The following is a 24,302-nucleotide window of genomic DNA, read 5'->3' as shown; positions in this document are numbered from 1 at the left end:
CTATTGCCAAATGAAAAACATACCTAAAGTAACATTGGCATGAATTACTGAATTACCAGTGAATAATAATCGGATTCTGTGTGAGTGGAAGATACTATTTATGTTTTGTTTGCTATTGCTATAGTTTGCCAAAGACTTGATCCTCTGAGTAATTTTGGCCAGTGGAAGTTTTCTCGAAGATGAAGCAGATTAGAAAGTTACCAATGACTTGATTTAATTTAAGAAGCTTTTAGATAGGCACATGGAAGTGCAGGGAATAAAGGATACGGATCGTGGACAGGTTGATGAGATCAGTTTAACATGACATCATGTTCGGCACAAGCATTGTGGGCTGAAGGGCCAGTTCCTGTGTAGTAAGAAACTGCATATGCTGGCTTACATCGCAGAAAGACTCAAATTGCTGGAGTAACTCATCGGGTACTGTTCTAAGCATGCAAGGATATTGCAATGTATATGACCAGCAGGAGAAATGTTCCATCCATAGCCCTTGTCCAGCCCTTAATTATGTCTCAGTGATGACATTTGACATTTCAATCCATAGGGTGCAATCAAAAGACCATGAGGAGATCCCCTCCAAATCATGTCTGCAGTGTAAGTTTCATCCAAGTAAACCCGAATTGACGAAGGAGGAGCTGTTTGTTTGTTGGAAGCAAGAGGAAGATGGAAAGGAAGACATTGCCGACACCGACAAGGTCACTGGAACAGAGCTGCAGAAGACTGACATAGAAACAGAGCAGCATCACGGGGTAAGAGGAGGAGAAGCTTCGTGAAAACTAAAGCAAATTCGGACCCTTATCAGAGCTCCAAACTAAATTGAATGCAAAAGAAGACACGTTCTTTCTGGTTTTCAAAACTGCAGCAGGGGTTGAAACAAAAATATTAAACCTTCATATTTGCAGACACCAGCAAGCCTGTCACATTTCAGCAAACGCTGTTGTAGGGAAAAAATCTTTAGCAAATGCATGTGATTGAAAGATCATGGCACTTGTGTTATCATAGACCCAAAATGTATTGTTATTATATACAATTATATTCATAAGGTAAAGTACCACCATACATGATAAGTCCAAAAACTGTATGTTAGCAATACAGAAAGCAGAATCACTTGGTCAGCACAGTAACTATACATTTAGTCAGTAATTGTGTACCACCGATAGATTTTCATGCAAGGTTATATATTATCAATGTAACCCTTTTACAGAATCAATGCTAGAGTTCATCATTCCCAATATATTTATACTCTTTAAAGCATCATTTAGACACTGGGAAGTCATTTTCAGACTTAGTGGGAACAGGAGGCTTTCACCAATTTTATGAGTCAACCACCCATTATCTAATCTACTTATTTTACTTTTCTACGGAAATAAGATGCTTGTTAGTAGGAGTTGTCATGGCAGAGAACTGAAATCTAAACGTTACAAAGACCTGTTGGAGAGGTATTGACATGGTGAGATGTTGCACCTGCCCACTACTGTATCCAACCACTGACCGTATTCCAAATCCAGGGCATTTTCAGGTGCAGAAGGTCCCATGGAAAACAACAGCACCTGTCTGATGAACGGGGGCATTTCAAACTCGTAAAGGGAGGGCAAAACACAAAATTGACCAAAGATATAAATTCTCTTGGCTTCATCCCAAACATCTGGATTACTATTATTTAAAATGCTGTTGCAGTCTGATTAAGACCCAAAACAATCCATTCCTCTTTGTCAAGCCGGCAATAGTTGGGTCTATTGACTGGAGGTCCCATGCTCTGGGGAAGATGATAGTGGACCTGACCTTTGGCGGAGCCCCTGAAATCCTCAGTGCCTGTGCTCATAGTGACTTAATCCTGGGATGGAGAGCAGTGAACCAGCCCCCCCCACCCCACCCCACCCCCCCTGCCGTTCCTCCCAAGAGGCAGTGCTGCCTAGGACCTGTGATGGGCTTTAGTGGCAGAAGTTTGAGACTCTATTCCAAAACCTCCCTGACTGTCCATTGACAGTTCGCTTAAGTCAGAAGCCTATTCAACTATTTTTACATATCGCTGATAACTAATTCAAATGGGCTTGAATAATTATCAATTACTTGAAAAAATAAAAAGTAAATCTAATTGTTAATAACTTAAATTTACCAGAAATGAATCAAAATCATTATAATGAAGAAAAACAAACAAGCCATTTCCCGACACATATCTTTTCTTTCAATATCGGTGACTCCATTCAAATGAATGAATTAAGGCAGAGATAGGCAAATTCTTGATTAGAACGGGTGTCAAGGGTTATGGGGTGAAGGCAGGAAAATTGGATTATGAGGCAGAGATCAGCCATGATTTAATGGCGGAGTAGACTCGATGGGCCTAATTCCACTCCTATAACTTGTGAATGGGATTACATAACTTCCATCAGCCAAGCTCATGTAAAGTTGAAGGGCCAGATGCGAAGTGCAACCTGTCCCTCAGTTTGGTGCATTTCTGTTTTGACGCTGGACTTGGTGGTGAGCAGAGTGGTGGAGCGGGAGATCACCAGTGTTGGTATCTGACCACTGCGTTCCAATGAGAAGGTGCAGAAATGAATGCAGAGCTATTTCGCGAGGAGTATGTCACTGGCAGCTCTCTGTGGAACTGCTGGCTGGAGGTGAGTATGTGTGGGTTCACTGTGCCGACATTATACACAGTCTTTGCACACATGGTCACTTATTACCCCAGTCAATTATTCTCACTTGTCACATTTTACTTCTTTCTGAAGACAGTCACGGTGCTCAGCCTAGATCCACAAGAAAATGGAAAAGCACGGAAAGAATCAAGATATTCAGAGGAAGGGTAAACTGAATACGTTTTTATTTCCTTTCAACATTGTTCAAGAGTAAAATAAAACTAAGTTAAATACCAGCTCATGAAGAACTGACTGATTGCAACTCGGGATAATGATGGATAATTCAGGTCAAAAATCTCAAATTACGTTTTGTTAATTTCTGGGATGACAAGGTCAGCACCTATTACCCATCCCTTCCTTTCTTGAGAAGTGGGTGGTATTGAAATGGCTTCCTGGCCACCATAGTTGGAGGTAAAATTCATCTGCGAGTGAGGCTGAAAGCTGCAACATGTGTTAGCTGTGAGGAGGATGCTAGGAGGCTGCAACGTGACTTGGATAGGTTAGGTGAGTGGGCAAATGCATGGCAGATGCAGTATAATGTGGATAAATGTGAGGTTATCCACTTTGGTGGCAAGACCAGGAAAGCAGACTATTATCTGAATGGTGGCCGATTAGGAAAAGGGGAGATGCAACGAGACCTGGGTGTCGTGGTACACCAGTCATTGAAAGTAGGCATGCAGGTGCAGCAGGCAGTGAAGAAAGCGAATGGTATGTTGGCATTCAAAGCGAGGGGATTTGAGTATAGGAGCAGGGAGGTTCTGCTGCAGTTGTACAGGGCATTGGTGAGACCACACCTGGAGTATTGCGTACAGTTTTGGTCTCCTAATCTGAGGAAAGACATTCTTGCCATAGATGGAGTACAGAGAAGGTTCACCAGATTGATTCCTGGAATGGCAGGACTTTCATATGAAGAAAGACTGGATAGACTCGGCTTGTACTCGCTGGAATTTAGAAGACTGAGGGGGGATCTTATAGAAACGTACAAAATTGTTAAGGGGTTGGACAGGCTAGATGCAGGAAGATTGTTCCCGATGTTGGGGAAGTCCAGAACAAGGGGTCACAGTTTAAGGATAAGGGGGAAGTCTTTTAGGACCGAGATGAGAAAGTGTTTTTTCACACAGAGTGGTGAATCTGTGGAATTCTCTGCCACTGAAGGTAGTTGAGGCCAGTTCATTGGCTATATTTAAGAGGGCGTTAGATGTGGCCCTTGTGGCTAAAGAGATCAGGGGGTATGGAGAGAAGGCAGGTACAGGTTACTGAGTTGGATGATCAGCTATGATCATATTGAATGGCGGTGCAGGCTCGAAGGGCCGAATGGCCTACTCCTGCACCTATTTTCTATGTTTCTATGTCAAATCAGATAACGATGGGTGTTTCTGTCACTAAACAATATTGGAGAACCAGTTGGGAATCTTTTCTTATGATGGCCAACAGTTGCATGATGTGGAACTGATCTTTTTTATTTTTCAGTTTGCTTTTTAACTGAAGTCAGATTATTTTTAAAAAACCACTGGTGCATGTGGACTCACATTCAGAATAAAATTCACTTTAATTTATGTTGGAATGCAGAAATGACAAGAGAGTCAAGAGTGTTTAATTGTCAGATGTAGTGGCAGCAACAAAACAACGAATTCCTTACTTGCTACAGCTTTACAAGCCCATTAATACAAAACACTCAAATAAATGTACAATAATCAATGATACGATAAATTAATAATCAATAATCCGAGGTAACGATGAGTCAGAGTAGAGGAGGGATATTGATTGTCTGATTGAATGGTGCCAGACCAACAACCCTGCTCTCAACGTCAGTAAAACCAATGAACTGATTGTTGACTTTAGAAGAGGAAGGCCAAGGATCCACAAACCTGTCTTCATTGACAGGTCAGTGACGGAGAGTCAACAACTTCAAGTTCCTGGGCGAACATATCACTGAAGATCTGTCCTCGACCCACCACATTGATGCAGTCATAAAGAAAGCCCATCAATGCCTCTATTTCCTCAGAAGATTGAGGATATTTGGTATGTTGACAAATACTCTCTTGAGCTTCTACAGGTGTACGGTAGAGAGCATATTGACTAGTTGCAACTGGTTTGGCAACTCGAACACCCAGGAATGAAGAAGATTACAGAAGTGATGAACACTACCCCAGTCCATCACATGTACTGACCTCCCCACCATCGAAGGGATCTACAGGAGGCGCTGTCTCCAAAAGGCAGCCAGCATTATCAAGGATCCACACCACCCTGGCCATGCTTTCATTTCACTTCTGCCAGCAGGAAAAAGGTATAGGAGACTGAAAATTGTTCAGGATCAGGAAAAGCTTCTTTCCTACCACCTTCAGGCTATTGAACATTACAAACTCCAACTAAACTACGAAGTGCCTTGATGCACTGGGGACTTGGGGCTTTGTTTTGTTTTTTAACTATATTGTTTTTTAACATGTTTTTGTTTATTATGGTAGCCATTGAGTACTATGTTTACTTACCTGTCGTGCTGCTGCCAGTAAGAATTTTATTGTTCTGCTTCGGGACATATGACAATAAAACACTCTTGACACCTGTAAGCTGTCAACCATGCACCTGCGGACGTTTGATTTAGAATATTCGGTAACATACTGAATGTGTCCTGTTGGAAATAGCTTGGAAGTGATGTAGTATACAGTTATGTTGAAATTGATTCAGTTCTTTTGAAGGCAATAGATGAATTTCCACTCTCTCATTTTAGTTACTTTCACTGTTATTGAATGGATGGATGGTCAAAGATTCCCTGGGTGCCAACATGTGAACAAGACTAAGACAGAGATACATTTTCCTGGTGAAAGGGTTGTGTTTGCTTCTCTGTACAACAGTGGTTGATACAGTGCTTCTTGGGATCTAACTCACCTCCTTCATTACTTGAAACACTATCATTTGCTTACTAAAACATTTTTTTGTTCTATTAATGAACTGCACTTTTTTAAAAATAGGTTACAGCTGCCAAGTGCAGATCTCATCAAAACTCAGTGCAACGTAAACCTGCAATTTGAAAAGCTGTTGGAGAAAATAGAAGGTATAATTCACCAACTGTTACAAATATTTAATAAGAAGGAACTGCAAATGCTGATTTATACCAAAGATAGACATAAGGCAGTGGGGTACCTCAGTGTGTGAGGCAGCAACATCTTTGGAGAAAATGATAGGTGACGTTTCGGTTTGGGACCCTTCTTCCAGTCTGAAGAAGGGTCCCGACCCGAAATGTCAGCTGTCCATTTTCTCCAGAGATGCTGCCTGACCCGGTGACTTACTCCAGAACTTTGTGTCTATCTTTGTTCTAAATATTTGTTCAGTTTTCTTTCTCTTTATGTAGTAGATTTAATGAATGAAACGTACACAAGTAATTTGGAGCCTGCTTTGTCTATCCCATCTGATTGTCCAAGAAAATAAATCATAAAGCAATGAGGTTAAACTATGGTTACTCAAGAGACTAAAGATGCTGGAGTCTTGAGTAAAACACAAAGTGCTGGAGGAACACAGTGGGTCAGGCAGCATCTGCGGACGGGCAAGTCTGCAGAAAGATCCCAACCCGAAATATCGTCTATCCCTTGCCAGATGCTACCTGACCCACTGAGCTCCTCCAGCACATTGTTTTTTGCCCAAGAATACAGAAACTGCAGTTTCTTGTATCTCAAGCTTTCATTTGTTCAGCTATCGCCAAGTCATAGAATCCAACAGCGTGGAAAGAAGCCCTTCGGCCCAACTACCCCATGCCGGCCAACATGCCCCATATACAGTAGTCCCACCTGCCCGCACTTGACCCATAACCCACTAAACCCTTCCTAACCTGTCCAAATATCTCTTAAATGTAATGATAGTACCCGCCTCAACTACCTCCTCTGGCAACTCGTTTCATATACCCACCACCCTTTGTGTAAAAAAGGACGTTTTAACAATGCTATGATGTTTCTTATATTTAAAAGACTGCATTAAAAATGTTGCTCCTTACAATCATAATATCTAATTTCTCTTGGTTTCTAATTGATGGAATGGGTTTGCCACATCAATATTGCAGTAATGAGATATTTCATTAATACCACTGGAACTGTGGTCTATTCCAAATAAATATTGAGTTGGTTTTATGTTTCTAGATTTGGTGAAACTAAATTTGAAACTGGAGAATGAGAGAGACCAGTTATTATGCAAGCTTGGAATGCAGACAGCTGAAGCAAAGGTGAGATAATACATTGGACATAAAGTACGACTTGGCAGTAGGGAGTTAGTTAAGGCATGCTGGCTATCTTGGAGTTAGTTAAGGCATGCTGGCTATCTTGGAGTTAGTTAAGGCATGTTGGAACATCTTGGGTCGGCAAAATGGCACAGCGGTAGAGTTGCTGTCTTACAGCACCAGAAACCCAGGGTCGATCCTGACTATGGGTGGTGTACAGAGTTTTTATGTTCTCCTTGTGAACATGTGTTTTTTCTCAGAGTGCTTGTACACCAGTCACTGAAAGTTGGCATGCAGGTACAGCAGGCATTGAAGAAAACTAATGGCATGTTAACCTTCATAACGAGAGGATTTCAGTATAGGAGTAAAGAGGTTCTTCTGCAGTTGTATAGGGCCCTGGAAAGACCACATCTGGAATATTGTGTACAGTTTTAGTCTCCTAATTTGAGGAAGGACATCCTTGTAATTGAGGTAGTGCAGCGTAGGTTCATGAGATTGATCCCTGGAATGGCAGGACTGTCATATGAGGAAAGGTTGAAAAGACTAGGCTTGTATTCACTGGAGTTTAGAAGGATGAGAGGGGATCTTATAGAGACATATACAATTATAAAAGGACTGGACAAGCTAGATGCAGGAAAAATGTTCCCAATGTTGGGCGAGTCCAGAACCAGGGGCCACAGTCTTAGAATAAAGGGGAGGCCATTTAAAACTGAGGTGAGAAGGAACTTTTTCACCCAGTGAGTTGTGAATTTGTGGAATTCTCTGCCACAGTGGAGGCCAAATCACTGGATGGATTTAAGAGAGAGTTAGATTGAGCTCTAGGGGTTAGTGGAATCAAGGGATATGGGGAGAAGGCAGGCACGGGTTGTGGATGATCAGCCATGATCACAATGAATTGCGGTGCTGGGTCAAAGGGCCGAATGGCCTTCTCCTGCACCTATTTTCTATGTTTCTATGCTCTGGTTTCCTCCCACACTCCAAAGACGTACAGGTTTGTAGGTTAATTGGCTTTGGTAAAATTGTAAATTGTCCCACGTGTGTAGGATAGTGTTAGTATATGGGGTTTCGCTGGTCGGCGCGGACTTGGTGGGCCGTATGGCTTGTGTCCGTGCTGTATTTCTAAAGTCTAAAATAAATCTCCATGGTACAAGTCAAAGATGGGGATGTGTCACCATGGATTAATCTGAGCTACAGAGAAGCTTGTTCATCAAGATAATACAGCAGCCCCAAAATTGGTAGGCCAGTTTATTCTTTTAATATCCTTACTTAATGAAGTCTCAAGTAATTCTATCAAGTACAGTTAAATGTGGGAGTGGTTAAGTTTCTGAATTGGTATCCATTGGCTTTGACCAATTAACCTGGGGATGGGACTTCATATCTCACCATGGCATCTCACCATGAGTGATTTAGATTCAAATAATTTTAAAAGACTGGACTGAAAAGCTATTTTCAGTAGAGGTGGATGTGGAATTATCAGATTACCATAAAAAACATCTAGTTCATTAGAATTTTTTGGAAAGGAAATCTGCCATCGTTACCCAGCCTAGTTTATATGTAACCACAGGCCCACACCTACGTACCTAGTTTACTCTTATGCTTTAATGTGGCTCAGCATGCCTGGCCTAATCATTAAACCAGTTTAGCCACATTCTGTGAAGATACAAAAAATCCTTCTATACTTTTTTCTCTGAAACGTCAGATTGAGGGGAGACTTGACAGAAGTATTTAATATCATGAGAGGCATACATAGAAGAGACGGTCAGAATTTTTTTCCCAGGGTAGAAATGTCCACATGTGAGAGCATAGCTATAGGGTGAGAGGGAGAAAGTTTAATGGAGATGTGGGGGACAAGTTTTTATCACAGAGAGTGGTGAGGGCCTAGAACGCACTGCCAGGGATGGTGGTGGAGGCAAAGACGATTGTGGTGTTTAAGATGCTTTTAGATAGGCACATGGGGGTGCAGGGAATAGAGGGCTATGGATCATGTACAGGCAGATGAGATCAGTTTTATCTTGGCATCATGTTTGGCACTAAAGGGCCTGTCCCTGTGCTGTATATGTTCCATGTAACCGAAATATCCTGGTCAAACTAAGTGCAAAATGTATGCCCCCAAAAATTAGAGTTGAAAATAAGAGTAAAAAAATATACTTCCAGATATAATATGTTTGAATGTCACATGGTAGATTTTTAAAAAATTTATGTGTAGGGCCTTGAACTATCCAGTGAACAGAACAGAAAACAACTTCTACATCTTCTGAGAAAGAACATTGATCTCAGGCATGAGAACCACATAAAGGTCAACCAGGTACGAGTGTCAATTGCTGCCAAGTGTTGGGTTGGTATGGCATCACCGACATGTAAAGCAAATAATTGGGTTTAGCGGGGTTTAGTGTGAGATGTTCTTCTCGGTTTCAGAGTCACAAATCAAGCACTTTAATAAAAGGATGTACCTTTAGAAAGGAGATGAGGAGGGATTTCTTCAGTCAGAGGGTGGTGAATCTGTAGAATTCATTGCCACAGATGGCTGTGGAGGCCAAGTCATTGGGTATTTTTAAGGTGGAGATTGACAAATTGTTGATTAGCAAGGATGGCAAGGGATATAGAGAGAAGGCAGGGGAATGGGGTTGAGAGGGAAAGATAGATCAGTCATGATTGAATGGCAGAGCAGACTTGATGGGTTAATTCTACTCCTAAGACTTATCAACTTATGAACTTATTTTGGAAGATCTCTCTTCGCCTTTCGTACAAAGAGAACATGCATAGAACACAAAGTGCTGGAGTAACTCAGGGGTCAGGCAGCATCTCTAGATCGGGACCATTCTTTAGTCACCTATCCATGTCCTCCAGAGGTGTTGCCTAACTCGCTGAGTTACTCCAGCATTTTGTGTCTATCTTTGGTCCCATTGCATATACTCAATTTGGCAAGAGATCAGGGACTGGCAGTTTATCAAGTTGGGGAGAGGAAGGGAAAATTAAGAGACAGGCGGTACCACAGGGGTGGGTTACAAGGGACTGGAAGTGGGACTGGAATGCAAGATGAAATATTAAATAATGGCACTGCAGGATCAGGGATTTGGTATTGGGTTGTAAATTATGGACAGTGGGTAATAGAACGATATTAGTTAACTTGGTGTTTAGCAGTGGGAGGTGTGTGTCATATAATGAAGGATGGGTGGCATCCTAGTCCAAAGCTGTGCTGGTAAAACCTTAGCTAGACACAAAATGCTGGAGTAACTCAGCGGGACAGGCAGCATCTCTGGATCGAAGGAATGGCCGATGTTTCGGGTCGAGACCCTTCGTCAGACTGTTGTTGTCCCATCAGTGCCAAAAGGCAGACAATATGGTCCAGGTTTACTGACAACCCCCAAGAGGAGTGTTGAAGGTGGAACCAAATGGTCACATGCAGGTTTTTGATTGCAAGGCTGACTTTCTTTGCAAGTCAAATTGGAAATGGTCATTTTTGTGATTCATAAATATCAAAATTGATTTTTAGTTGCATGATGTGCAAAGGCAGATTATGCAATTGAATTTTAAGGCAAAGCTGGAAAGCTGTCAGGCAGTGGCATAGATCCTTCACAAAGGAATTGAACCTGATGTTGAAATGGTGGAGAAACTGCCTAATTGTGCGGCTTCTTCAGCAGTCTGAAGTTGCCGCTGAGGCCTGGTGTGTGGCAGCAGTGTGTCCAGAGGAGACTCCGGTAACTTTAATTACCCAGACATGCCCAACATCTTCCATCTCCCAGCTGCAATCAATCTCTTCCCAGACCAGTGCTGGTTCTGTAACTGTCCCAGCACTGAGGACCCATGTCTATTATTTTGCTTCATTCTTAGTTTAGTTGAGAGATACAGCATGGGAAAAGGCCCTTCTGTGCCAACCAGCGATGCCCATACACTAGCACTATCCTACGCACTGGGGACAATTTACAATTTTTACCGAAGCCAATTAACCTACAAACGTGTACGTCTTTGGAATGTGGGAGGAAACCAGAGCATCTGGAGGAAACCCACACGATCACAGGGAGAATGTATAAACTACATACAGACAGCACCGGTAGCCAGGATCAAACCCGGGTCTCTGGCGCTGTAAGGCAGCAACTCTACCGCTGCGCCACCGTGACGCCCTTTGTCTCTTATGGTATCTTGCTTATGCTCCAGCGGTCATTCTTGCGTGACAATATTCCTGTTGGATCCACGTGCGAGGCAGATCTGAAGAAGTAATATATATTGGAGATTAGAAAAAGCAGCACAATGATGCAGCTGGCAGAGTTGCTGCCTCACAGCACGAGAGACCTGAGTTTGACCTCGTCTTCGGGTGCTTTCTGTGTGGAGTTTTCACGTTCTCCCTGTGACCGCATGGGTTTCCTCTGTGTGCTCTGGTTTTCCCCCCACATCCCAAGGACTTGTAGGTTAGTTGGCCTCTTTAAATTTCCCCTAAAGTGTAAGGAGCGGATGAGACAGTGGGAAAACATAGAGCTGGTTTGAACATGTGATTGATGGTCGGTGTAAACCTGGTGGGCCAAGGTCCATACTGTACCTCTAAACTAAAAATGAATTGGCCCTTTGCCATTTGCTAGGAAAATTTAGGATTCCCTAGGTTTCTTCCTACTCGTGCGGCACAGTGGTGCAGTGGTATAGTTGCTGCCTTACAGCACAGGAGATGGGGGTCTATCCTGATTGCTGTCTGTGCAGACTTTATACATGCTCCTTGTTACCGCGTGGGTTTTCCACGGGTGGTCCGCTTTCCTCCCACCCTCCAAAGACGTACAGGTTTGAAGGTTAATTGACTTCTGTAAATTACCCATAGTGTGTATGATAGAACTAGTGTACGGGTGATTGCTGATCGGAGCGGACTTGGTGGACCGAAGGGCCTATTTCCATGCTGTATCTCTAAAGTCTAAATTCCCCCTACCAACTCCACCCCACGCACTTTCTTTGGTGGCTGTGACTTATCCTCTCCCCAGAAACTGCCCTCTACTGACCACCAATGACCCCCTGCTCTCCAGGCTTATATACCTGCCCACCAAACAGATGTTATTTCATGCCCGTTCAAAATGCACAGTTGACCAAGGACATCCACCTGGTGTTTTGGAGTTTAAATTGCCACCATTGGCAGTCTTCTCATCCATAGCTTGCTGCTATTTAGAATCAAGGCTTTTGTGGCATTTCGGCACAAGACTTCAATCAACAAGAATAAGGGTTACCAGCATGGAACATGGACGTGGCTTCTAGACATTTTTGTCAAAAGTGGTTGTAGTTTGGTGTCAGTAGGTTGTGCCCATGAGAGAGACAAGCAAGCTCAGTCTGATACTTTCTACTACTCAACAGCTCACAGCTCTGATCATTGAACTTCACCACTTGAGGAGAGCTTACCAAACAATCTCCCAAAGCACAGATTGTCCTCAAGATATCTTATCAGCTGATTGGATCAACCGGCTACGTTTAATTAAGGTCAGTAAACTGCATTAAATAAAAATGTCAGATTCAACTTCACCATCAATAACATGAAGTATGTGTACATACTTGGCCAATAAACTTATTCATTCATTCATTCTGAATGATTTGTATTTTGAAATGACGGTGTGACATTAGTGTGCAAACAATGAGCACCTTTGAATTATTTTCTTTTAACCACTAACTTACAGTGTTAACTATGTTGATGCCTCCATGGAGATGACCCAGTAATTCAAACAGTTAAGAGCTGACAGAAACTTTAGAGTCCTCACCGACCAGCAATCACCTCATATCCAACACTATCCTACACACTAGGGACAATCTTGCATTTTTTTCCAAAAGTCAATTAAACTACAAACATGCTCACCTTTGGAGTGTGGGAGGAAACCAGAGCACCCGGAGAAAACCCACGTGGTCACAGGGAGAATGTACAAACTCCATACAGACAACACCCTTAGTTAGGATCGAACCCAGATCTCTGGTGCACTAAGGCAGCAACTCTACCGCTGAGCCACTGTGCCGCCTACACTTCCTGCTATGGTGGTGATAAAAAGAACACCAGTTATCATGAAGTGTGCAAAGTAACCAACTGTTTTTTAAAATCTGGTTGTTTATCCTCTAATGGGTTGCAGGCATTACTGTAAATATCTGTATTTAATGTCCATTCCTAATTGCACCAGAGGAGGTGAATTATCTTCTATACCTGCTGCATTCTTTATGCAATTTATTGTGGTAAGGTTTGTACAACTGCTTGACTTATTAGTTGATTGCAGAGGATAATTAAGAATCACCACTTAGCTGTAGATTTAGAATCACAATTAGGCCTGAGTACATAAGGGGAGCAGATTTCCTTCTATGGAAGACATTACTGGATGAGGTAGGTTTGAGAACTGTCCATTAGTTTTGTGCTCATCGTTACCAATGGGAGATCTGAATTTATGGATTATCTCTCATCGCCAAAGTTAAAGAGAGGGTGAGAATTTGTCCCACAGACGATGGATTCTGCTTTGTATCGTGGCAAAGGAGTCTTTCCCTCCAGTTGGGGGCGGCACAGTGGCACAGCTGTAGAGTTGCTGTCTTACAGTGCCAGAAACCCGGGTTCGATCCTGACTGCGGGTGTTGACTGTATGGAGTTTGTGCATTCTCCCTGTGACTGCGTGGGTTTTCTACGAGTGCTCTGGTTTCCTCCCACATTCCGAAGACATGATGTAAAAACACATTTAGTTCCCCGATATTGTTCAGAGAGGGGACACTGCGGCAGTGCAGGACAGCACAGTTGTACAGAGGTAGAGATGCTGCCTTACAGCACCAGAGACTTGGTTCGAACCTGACCACGGGTGCTGTCTGTATGGAGTTTGTACGTTCTCCCAGTGAGCGCTTGGGTTTTCTCCGGTTTCCTCCCACAGACCAAAGACATGCGTGTTTGTAGGTTGATTGGCTTCTGTAAACTTGTCCCTAGTGTGTGTAGAATAGTGTTAGCGTACAGGGTGATTGCTGGTCGGCACGGACTCGGTGGACCAAAGGACATGTTTCCACACTCTATCTCTAAAATCTAAAGTCAAAAGTGAAATCCCTTCATTTCTAATCCAGGGATTCCTGCATTTTTTGCAAGGATAACTGGCAGACCATAGTGCAGAGTGTAAAGACATGTTTATTAAAAAAACGACAACAAAGAGGCCATGTGAACAATAGGAGACAGAGGGGCCAAAATTCCTTAGTTCCCCAAGCTGGGTGAGATCCTTGTGATTGTACAACAGAACAAAAAGGCTGAGGACCAAATATATTTCCCTGAATCAACTGGGAAATCTGCAGCCACCAATCTGCTCTTGTATCTTGGCTTACTTGTCAGAACTGTATGAATTCCAGCCTGTGCCAAGACCCAAGGCAATGCGTGGAAACACTATGAGAGCTGAGAGCTGACCACTTCTGTTTCTGGGGTGAAGAGGACAATTATTGATCCTTGCAACTCTACAGAAGAAAAAAGCTAGAAGTTTGTGGCACTTCTTTGAGGGGCCTCCATATGACCATTTTGAGACATGAGACAAACTGCCGAGTTCCACGCCTCAAGTCCTGACCATGATTTAAACTTTCTGGCCAGAAATGGTTGCGGATTCTGCTTCAATAACCATGGCAAACAAAGAAGGACTTCTAGGAAAATGGCATGGCAGTACAGATGCAATAAAGGCACCTCAACATTATTACTTTTTTTTTTAGTTAATTCTGGCACTACATTAATCTTAAATTCAGCTCTCACACGGATTATCTCTCCCTTCCAAGGTGCATGCCTGCTGTATTAATACAATGGGACTTTCAGTCCTAGAACTATCTGAAGAAGTGTGGATATGAGATACACAACATCACCAGTTTATTTTTTTTTATTTGACAGAACACTATTAAAAAGATTAAAACCCAGCAACTGAAATTAAACCTCCTGAAAAAAGAAAACAAGGAGTTAATGGAAAAGTTGGAATGGGAATCACCGCAAAATATGGATGCAAAACCGTTGGCTTTAAATGAGAACGTTCAAGCCAAGATTCAAGAGGTATGCAAACAGTTTAGACCTAGAGTTGATAGCTGGCAGAATTTATTGTGGTAGCAATTGTTTATGGGCCAGATCATTCCTATCATGTTTCGAAAACCACACGATAATAGTTCAGAGGGGGAAAAGAAATTAATAGAACTATTTAAAGATCCACTCCCCTTTTCCTTGGGCTGTTCCACGGTTTCAATAGACAATAGACAATAGGTGCAGGAGAAGGCCATTCGGCCCTTCGAGCCAGCACCGCCATTCAATGAGATCATGGCTGATCATTCTGCAGTTTCTTGCGCAAATGGGGCCGGAGGTGGCCAGAGCAGACGATCGGATGGTCTGTGAGGATAGCATTTAGGCAGAACTTCGGTGTATTTCCGATGCATGGAATTGTGGTTTTCAATATCTCTCTGCCAAACTTAGTTTAGCTTAGTTTTGTTTATTGTCATGTGTACCGAGGTACAGTGAAAAGCTTTTTTGTTGTGTGCAATCCAGTCAGCGAAAAAAGTTTACAAGATTCCAATCAAGTCGTCCACATACAGATACAGGATAAAGGGAATAATGTTTAGTGCAAAATAAAGTTCAGTGAAGTCCAATTAAAGACGGTTCAAAGGTCTTCAATTAGATCGCTGGTAGGTCAAGTCATGTTCCTTCTCTACTAAGTAGTCTTGGGTAAGAATTGCTCAGTCAGCTCAAAGTTGCAATTTTTAATGGAAAAAATAGAGGGGGATTTTCAAAGTAGGTTTTGAGAACTTTTGGATCTTTTGCTCTGTTCTGATAATTTCTTCCCATGTCAGAACTCAGAAGAGGACGCTAGTTTTGGGACTCGGTTTTTCAACTGCATTTGCATGTCCTAGCATCTTTTGGGGATGGATGTAAACTCTCTCTAAGTCATGCAGAAAAATCAACTATGTTTTGAATTCAAATATAATCTCCTTTTGCATTTAAAAACCTCTTAACGAAAAACTGTTTGAGGTCACTGCAATGACCACCCCTCTCAGTTAAAGCTGCTCTGAAGATTGAAGCAGCCACAAAGGTAATGTGTTGAATGGCTAACAAGCAGTAAGAGACAAGAGCAGTTCTGCTCCTCCGAGTCCCATAAGGAGAGTCTTTGTCTCTGACCTGGACTCCCTTACATTCCCACCCTCAAATATACTTGCCTCCCATCCTTCCTACCTGTTCTCCTAGCTTCCACCAAGTTGGTAGGAGTAAAATGAGAGCATGGCCAGGGCAGTGTGGGTCTTTGATGAAGCTGGCTGGCTTTTTGAGGCTGTTCTTCCTATAGATCCCAACAATGGTGGAGAGATCAGTACCCGTGATGGACCGTGTCCATCATTTTTGGTAATCTCCTTCATTCCAGGGCATTCAAGTTACCAAACCAGTCAATATGTTCTCTACCACACGTTGACGTTCAAGAGATTGTTCTCCACATACCGGATCTCCTCAATGTTCTAAGGAAGTAGAGGCGTTGATGGGGTTTCTGAGTTGCTTTGATGTTCTGGGCCCAGGACAGATCTTCAGACAAATGAAAACCCAGGAGCCAGGCAGATATGATGGGAGCATTTAAAAAGTTAAAAAGTTTACGTGGATATGCAGGGAATGGACGGATATAGATTATGTGCAGGTTGAGGTTAGTTTAACCCTGCATCAAGTTCCGCAAGGACATTACGTGTTCCTGTGCTGTTCCTGTACTGTTCTATATTCTTAATCTCCTGTTCTTATTCCAAGAATACATCCAGTTAACGTTAAAATAATATTTCAGCCCAAACTTTATTGACACTTGGACTTCTGATGTAACTCCTGATTGTAATTCTCTGCGGGGGAGAATACATCCTACACCCACCCCAAGTAACAAAGGGTTCTTTCACGTTTTGTTCAATGAATGCACATTGAATATAAGAGGATCTATGGTTCTATAAGTGTAATTTAGGATGTGGGATTTGGCATTTTGCCTACATGAATATGTTTTCAGTTCATCCCATTTTGGCCCATCTCCAGAATCTTCAAACTATCTGAAACTTAACCACCAGTGTGGGTTTTGTATGACTGCTGTTGTTATTTTAACTTGATGATCTCACTCAGAGAAGCTGAATGCATTCAATGTGGACTAATACAATACATGTTGTTTAAATATTTCCATCTGCTGTCATATTTATGAAAATTAAGCAAAGTTTTGCTGATGTTATAAAGTGGAATGAGACAGTCAATATTGGCACCGAATCTGAATCTGATGGCATATTCATAGTATAAGAAAATAACTGCAGATGCTGGTACAAATCGAAGGTATTTATTCACAAAATGCTGGAGTAACTCAGCAGGTCAGGCAGCATCTCAGGAGAGAAGGAATGGGTGACGTTTTGGGTCGAGACCTTCAGTCTGAAGAAGGGTCTCGACCCGAAACGTCACCCATTCCTTCTCTCCTGAGATGCTGCCTGACCTGCTGAGTTACTCCGGCATTTTGTGAATAAAAGCATATTCAAAGTATAGTACTTTGATGCTGTCACATGGTATTTTCCTGACAATGCACTGTTGCAGAACTTCCTAGTTGAATTCTTCTAAAAGGCAACATTGTAGATCATTGGCATCAAACAATGCTGGTGACCACAGTGAAGTAGTTGGTACCAGGAAGAGTGCTCTAACTGAATTGATAGACATGACTTGAATCTAAATATTGCCTCGCATTCAGTAAAACAGTCTCACGCTGAGACTTGTGTAGATGGAGAGAATCCTGCCTGATGAAGTGAGCTATTTACAATATATAGTCTCTAATAAAGCTAATTAGAAATTCAGCAGAAATTGCTTGTGTAATTGTTATTCAAGGAGTTCTTTTCTTTCTTCTATTTTTCTGAGGGAAGTGGATGCACAATCAGCCTGGACGTGTTATCTGTTTCCCAATTACTATTGAGGGTAGTTCAGTCTTGCATTGTTAGGGATTGTAGTCTCTCAGTCACAGTTTCGTTTGGAGATACAGCGTTAAAACAGGCCCTTTGGCCCACCGAGTCCGTGCCAACCAGCAATCACCCCGTACACTAGTTCCATCGTACACACTAGGGACAGTTTTACAATTTACAGAAGTCAATTAACCTACAAACCTGCACGTCTTTGGAGTGTGCGAGGAATCTGGAGCACCCAGAGAAAACCCATGCGGTTATAGGGAGAATGTACAAACTCCATACAGACAGCACCCAGAGTCAGGATTGAACCCAGGTCTCTGGCGCTGTAAGGCAGCAACTCTACCTCTGTGCAACTGTGTTGCCCTGCAGTGCCGCAGTGTCTCTGCACAATATCAGTGAACTAAATTGGTTTCTACAACAAAACGATAGCTTTATAATCAATGATAAATGCAAAGTTATTAAATCACTCAAAATTAAATATCCTCCTTGCCTTGGTGGGACTTGAACTCTACAGACCATTAGTCAATGCCTCTGGATGTTAATCTAATGGTTTTACTACTATAGCACTTCATAGTACAGAGATCCCTGACTAACTCCTCTCTCACCTGGAATATGACCAGTGTTCTCACACCGGGTGGATGAGATGAACAGCAGAGATCCATGCTAGAAAAACCCTGAAATACACGAGGAAAGAAAGTTATCAAGACAAAAAAGTTGGCCGATTCTGGAATCTGCAGCAACACACGTAATGCTGGAAGAACTCAGCGGGTCAACCACCATCCACAGAGGCAGAAGGTGTATGTTTTGGGTCACGAGCCTGCATCAGGACTGAGGAATAGGAAAGGTTTATAGTAGGTAGTAGCCCTTTCCACTGCTATACACTGGCAATCTTCCCTGCTCCATTTCCATTCCGTGATGCAGGGTCCTAATCCGAAACATCGACTTACACCTTTTACCTTCATTGATGCTGCTTGACCCGCTGAGTTCTTCCATTGCTCTGTTTGTTGTTGAGGACAAAAGGATATGCTGGTAGACTGCGGGAATGGAGATCAGAAATTATTCTTGCAGAGACTGAGAAGCCCAAATGGTCTTTCTCCTTCAACACAAAAATTGGCCATGGGTCGTTCAGCCCATTTCTATGCTGCATGAAAGATCTTTATATTAGTTCAGAGGCACAGTGTGCAAACAGACCCTTCCACCCACCAGGTCTGCGCCGATCACCCGTACCCGAGTTCTATGTTATCCCAGTTTTGCATCCTACACACTTGGGGCAATTTACAGAGGCCAATTACCCTACAAACCTACGCGTCTTTTCCACTCCCATCTACAGTCAGTCTGAAAAAGGTCCCGACCCGAAACTTCGGCTATCCATATTCAAGGCAGCAACTCTATGACTGCGCCACTGTGCGCCCCATCTTCTTTGTATCACAAAGTCTGAAGAAGGGTCTCCACCCGAAATGTCACCCATTCCTTCTCTCCTGAGATGCTGCCTGATCCGCTGAGTTATTCCAGCATTTTGTGATACCTTTGATTTGTATCAGTATCTGCAGTTATTTTCCTACACCATCTTCTTTGTAAGAAGATCAAAGGGTATTGTTGTGCTGATTTAATCCATGCATGTTTCTGAACATTAGCCTTGCATTCTGCCCCTTTCTACTGGCATCCTGCTTTGGCAAAAGTACTGCTTCCATTGCAAAGGCATTTGGGCAGCATCATGATTGTACACATACACAAATTATAACTACATATGTTTCCATCTGTTATTAGTGCTACTTTTTACTTGGTGCTTTCTTTAAACTTTAAATCTGATAGCAATATGCTGGATCATATTCAACCGGAATTGCAAAGCTTCAAAACTGGGATATTTCAAAGGTGCAAAGGTCAGTTTATTGTCACATGTACCAATTAAGGTACCGTGAAACTCGAATTACCATACGGCCAGACTAAAAAAAAAGCAACAAGATACACAACTACATAAAACATCCACCACGGCGGATTCCCCACATTCCTTGCTGTGAAGGAAGGCAATAAAGTCCAAACTTCTTCCTCTTTATTCTCCCGTGATCGGGGCAGTCGAACCCAAAACGTCACCCATTCCTTCTCCCCAGAGATGTTGCTTGTCCCGCTGATTTACTCCAGCTTTTTGTGTCTATCTCACACTTGATAATCTTTATTGGCAATTGACGAAGAAAATCCCCAGAAAAATCTAATTTCTGATTTTAAATATTATAACTGAATAACTAAATGTATAATTGCTACACAGCTACCTGAACCCATCTCTATGTTGGTTCCTAGAAGTAGGATTATCAGTAATGTAAGTGTCAAGTGTCATTATTCACATGAGAAAGTTGTTCACATTTCATGAATTTTAATAACTTGCTTTACTATTAATTGAAAACTTCTGATGTAGACACAACTATAGCAGAACTGACACAAAATCCTCTTGTTAGATTGGAATAATTAAATGTTATTGTCATTTTCCTGTTGACTGTTGCGGTAGTTTGAAGATTCCAGTTGATAATTTCATAATGTTGACAATCTGTTGTGATCTGCAGACAATACAACCTTGCACTTGAACCTTCAGACAACAGAAAGATTCCCAGGTTGTGAAACAAATGGACAATATTGCAAGAAGATTGGGAACAAAAGCTTCAGAACCTTATGTGGACCCAAAATGGCTCTACACATTTGCGGAGGAGAAAATGACCGTTGGAGATGTACTGTAAGCCATCCATCAAATACAACGTTGGTCTGTCCCATATCTCACCGGCAATGCAGGTTCAGTAAATGTGGCCCAATCAACATTGTTTCGTAAAACGAAGGAAACGTGAATTAGGGTACTGTCAATCCCCTGTGGGGCTTGGGTTGATTCCAGGCCACACTGATGTGACAATGGTTTCAGAGCTCTGGCATTAATGAGGGCCTTGCAAGAACTGCCTTGCAAGAACTTAGATCAAGTAGACTTAGCGAATACGAGACACAGATGAAAGCCACTTACTTAGTCAGATCAGGTTCTTCTAAATGACAATGGAATCCAGTGGGGCACTCGAATGAAGTAGGAGCAAGAGTAGCATAAGGGGTAGGCCATTTAGAACGGAGATCAGGAAAACCTTTTTCAGTCAGAGAGTTGTAAATCTGTGGAATTCTCTGCCTCAGAAGGTAGTGGGGGTCAATTCTCTGGATGCTTTCAAGAGAGAGCTAGATAGAGGTCTTAAAGATAACGGAGTCAGGGGGTATGGGGAGAAGGCAGGGACGGGTACTGATTGAGAATGATCAGCCATGATCACATTGAATGGCGGTGCTGGCTCGAAGGGCCGAATGGCCTACTCCTGCACCTATTGTCTATTGTCTATAGGTTGTTATAACAATGTAGAGGAAGCTATTCTCTGCATTGTTTTGAATTCCAACTAATCTGTATGTTTGATCCAAAATCTAAACAAACATATCCTCTCCATCAATGGTGGTAAGTCCACGCCTTGATTTAAAGTTTCATAATGTCTGGTTCATGGGCCAGTGATTAAATGGCCAGTTTGATATTCTAAAAACTCTATTTCTATGGAGCCTTACCTGTGCTACTTTTGTTATTTTCAAAATCTCTATCCTCTTTTCTGTCAACATCAGAGAAATCAGACCAATTATTTCATTATTTAATTTTAAATGACACTTTAGAATCCGTGCACATTACTAAGATGTTGCCTGACCCGCTGAACTACTCCAGTACCCGGTGTCTTCTTCTGTAAACCAGCACCTACAGTTCCTTGTTTCTATCCCCCTTCCTGTGCCCCACTTGGATTTGTACCTATTTCTCCTCAATCCCTCCCTATCCACCTACGTTCCTTTCTCCAGCTTCCCAATTCACAAACTCTTCACGCATTTCATCTCACGCACGTCTTTTCATCTCTGGCTTTCGTCCAACCATTTGTTTATCAAATAACCCTCCTCACCTCTGTCGGCCTATTACTTGCCAGACTTTGTTGTGCTCTTTCCTCCGGCTTTCTTTCCACCCCCATCTACAGTCAGTCCGAGAAAGGTCCCTACCCAAAACTTTGCCTATCCCTATTCCCGTCAAGTGCTCCCTGACCCGTTTTTGGAAAACAAACTTTAGTTGAGTTTAGGGATACAGCATGGAAACAGGCGCTTCGGCCCACCGGGTCCGTGCCGTGTATCGATCACCCATTCACACGAGTTCTATGTTATCCCACTTTTTCATCCACTCCCGACACACTAGGGACAATTTGCAGAGGCCAATTAACATGCAAACCCGCACGTCTTGGGATGTGGGAGAAAAACCGGAGCATCCGGAGGAAACCCTGTGGTCACAGGAAGAATATGCAAAATCCACACAGATAGCATCTGAGTTCAGGATTGAACCTGGGTCTCTGGTGCTATGAGGCAGCAGTTCTACCTGTTGTACCACTGTGCTGCCTCCAAACTACTTACAAAGAAGAAGCCCATTTGTTTATCACAGTCAGTACACTAAATGGGCAACTAGTTTCTTCCCAGAAGTCCTTGTGATCCCTATACTGGTACAGGGATGGTTAGCTCTAGTGCCAGACAAAGAGAGAGAGTGAGAGAACCAAGACTGGAAACCTCCTGCAAATGATGGGAAATTAATAGCGAATTAATCAAGATTTTGAAATTATCCAAAGTTTTAAAACCATGAAGAATTTTTAAACGGAAAAATAATATGTTAATTCCTCTACCCAATAAATGAATAACAAGGGATAATTAAGTTTTTTTTCCAACATCAATGAAAAGGGGGAATAAATTTATACAGAACTTTCGACCTCGGATGCTTTTTGTGTGGAGTTTGCATGTTTTCTGCATGCTTTCCTGTGATTTCAGGGTTTCCTCCGGATGCTCCGGTTTCATCCTACATCGCAAAGACGTGCAGGTTAAAATGTTTTAAAACCAGAATTGGATGCGAGTCCACTGTACCTTTTCAGTGGAGAGAGGTTAAATATTTCATGTAGATGCAAGGTTATAGGAAGAGAATGTGGCAGTGGGATTAGTTTTGGAGCAAAGAACCAGTGTTTTAAACCCAGGTGGAAACCTGACATTTTCCTTCCTCACCTTGATCTGCTGTTCCTTTTGTCCCCTTTCAATAATTATGGCCGACACAAAATGCTGGTGTAACTCAGCGGGTCAGGCAGCATCTCTGGAGAGAAGGAATGGGTGACGTTTCAGGTCGAGACCCTTCTTCAGACTGATGTCAGGGGAGGGGGCAGGACAAACATAGGATGTAGTCGGAGACTAGTGGGAGAACTGGGAAGGGGAGGGGAAGAGAGGGACAGAGGGACTATCTGAAGTTAGAGAAGTCAATGTTCATACCGCTTGGGTGTAAACTACCCAAGCAAAATATGAGGTGCTGTTCCTCCAATTTGCGCTGGGCCTCACTCTGACAATGGAGGAGGCCCAGGACAGAAAGGTCAGATTGGGAATGGGAGGGGGAGTTGAAGTGCTGAGCCACCGGGAGATCAGGTTGGTTAAGACGGACTGAGCGAAGGTGTTGAGCGAAACGATCGCCGAGCCTGCGCTTGGTCTCGCCGATGTAGAGAAGTTGACATCTGGTACAGAAGATACAATAGATGAGGTTGGAGGAGGTGCAGGTGAACCTCTGCCTCACCTGGAAAGACTGTTTGGGTCCTTGGATGGCGTCGAGGGGGGAGGTAAAGGGACAGGTGTTGCATCTCCTACGGTTGCAGGGGAAAGAACGGGGAGGGAGTGGTTTGGGTGGGAAGGGACGAGTGGACCAGGGAGTTACGGTTGGAACGGTCTCAATAATTATGGTGTAATTCCATCCAAATGGAATTAGAGGCTTACTTTCCAGAAAAGCCATAACAAATCCCTGGATAGATCGAAACAAAAACCTGGCAACGCTAGTCTCTTTTGTTCTATACTCGGGAACCCATAATTGTTTGACCATATTTGGAGAACTCTGAGCCTTGGTGATGTTTGGCATGCAGTCTAAATGTATTCTAATGATACTATACCAGAAGGGAATATAGTATCATTACTCAGTGCAGCATTACCCCAAAAAACAAGCTTAGTATATGGTGCTTAACAACCTGGTGAATACTTTAGTTAGGAGGTTCTCCAGACATCCATTTAGAATAACAGTAACATGGAAATTATTGTGCTCTCTGTACATTTTATAATGCCTGCCGTACTCTGGGAACTCTGAGGTATTTTGTTTTCTGTATCTCTGCTTGACCACAATGTTATCGCAGTACTAATGACCAAGCAATGATCTGTAGAAAGAGTAAAAAATAATGTGAATAAAATGAGTTCACAGCTTCACAATAACCTGCTTTTTGACTGTCTGATTGTTCAGTCTCATTTTCAACAAACAAAAGTACGTTTGGTGATATTCATGCTCAATATAGTTGGCAATGGTAAGTTAGAAATACAAGTAACTGTATAGATTTCATATATACTTGCACATATCCAGTGACATACCCACAATGTACAGGAATATATATCATGGCACACACGCACAGCACATACAGATATACACATGGTATTTGCACGACTCACCACAGTGTGAAATGTACTATCATAATACACTGAAATATTGACTTCAGCAGTAT

At 42.5% G+C, this 24,302-nt stretch overlaps 1 protein-coding gene across 1 annotated transcript in view; it reads left to right on the top strand.

Annotated features, from left to right (window-relative positions):
* Positions 1–23,415, top strand: part of LOC144592566 (uncharacterized) — a 69,637-nt gene extending 46,222 nt beyond the window's left edge. Inside the window, exons 10-17 of the mRNA XM_078397201.1 lie at positions 542–746; positions 2,727–2,800; positions 5,603–5,685; positions 6,761–6,843; positions 9,044–9,142; positions 12,163–12,285; positions 14,675–14,830; positions 20,268–23,415. Coding sequence (XP_078253327.1) covers positions 542–746; positions 2,727–2,800; positions 5,603–5,685; positions 6,761–6,843; positions 9,044–9,142; positions 12,163–12,285; positions 14,675–14,830; positions 20,268–20,288 — 844 coding nt within the window. The 3' untranslated portion in view covers positions 20,289–23,415. The remainder of the gene's footprint in view (positions 1–541; positions 747–2,726; positions 2,801–5,602; positions 5,686–6,760; positions 6,844–9,043; positions 9,143–12,162; positions 12,286–14,674; positions 14,831–20,267) is intronic.
* The last annotated feature ends 887 nt before the right edge of the window (positions 23,416–24,302 follow it).

The sequence above is a fragment of the Rhinoraja longicauda genome, chromosome 1 (genome assembly GCF_053455715.1).
Source record: "Rhinoraja longicauda isolate Sanriku21f chromosome 1, sRhiLon1.1, whole genome shotgun sequence".
Lineage (NCBI taxonomy): Eukaryota > Metazoa > Chordata > Chondrichthyes > Rajiformes > Arhynchobatidae > Rhinoraja > Rhinoraja longicauda.
This window is presented reverse-complemented; position numbering and strand designations above follow the sequence as displayed.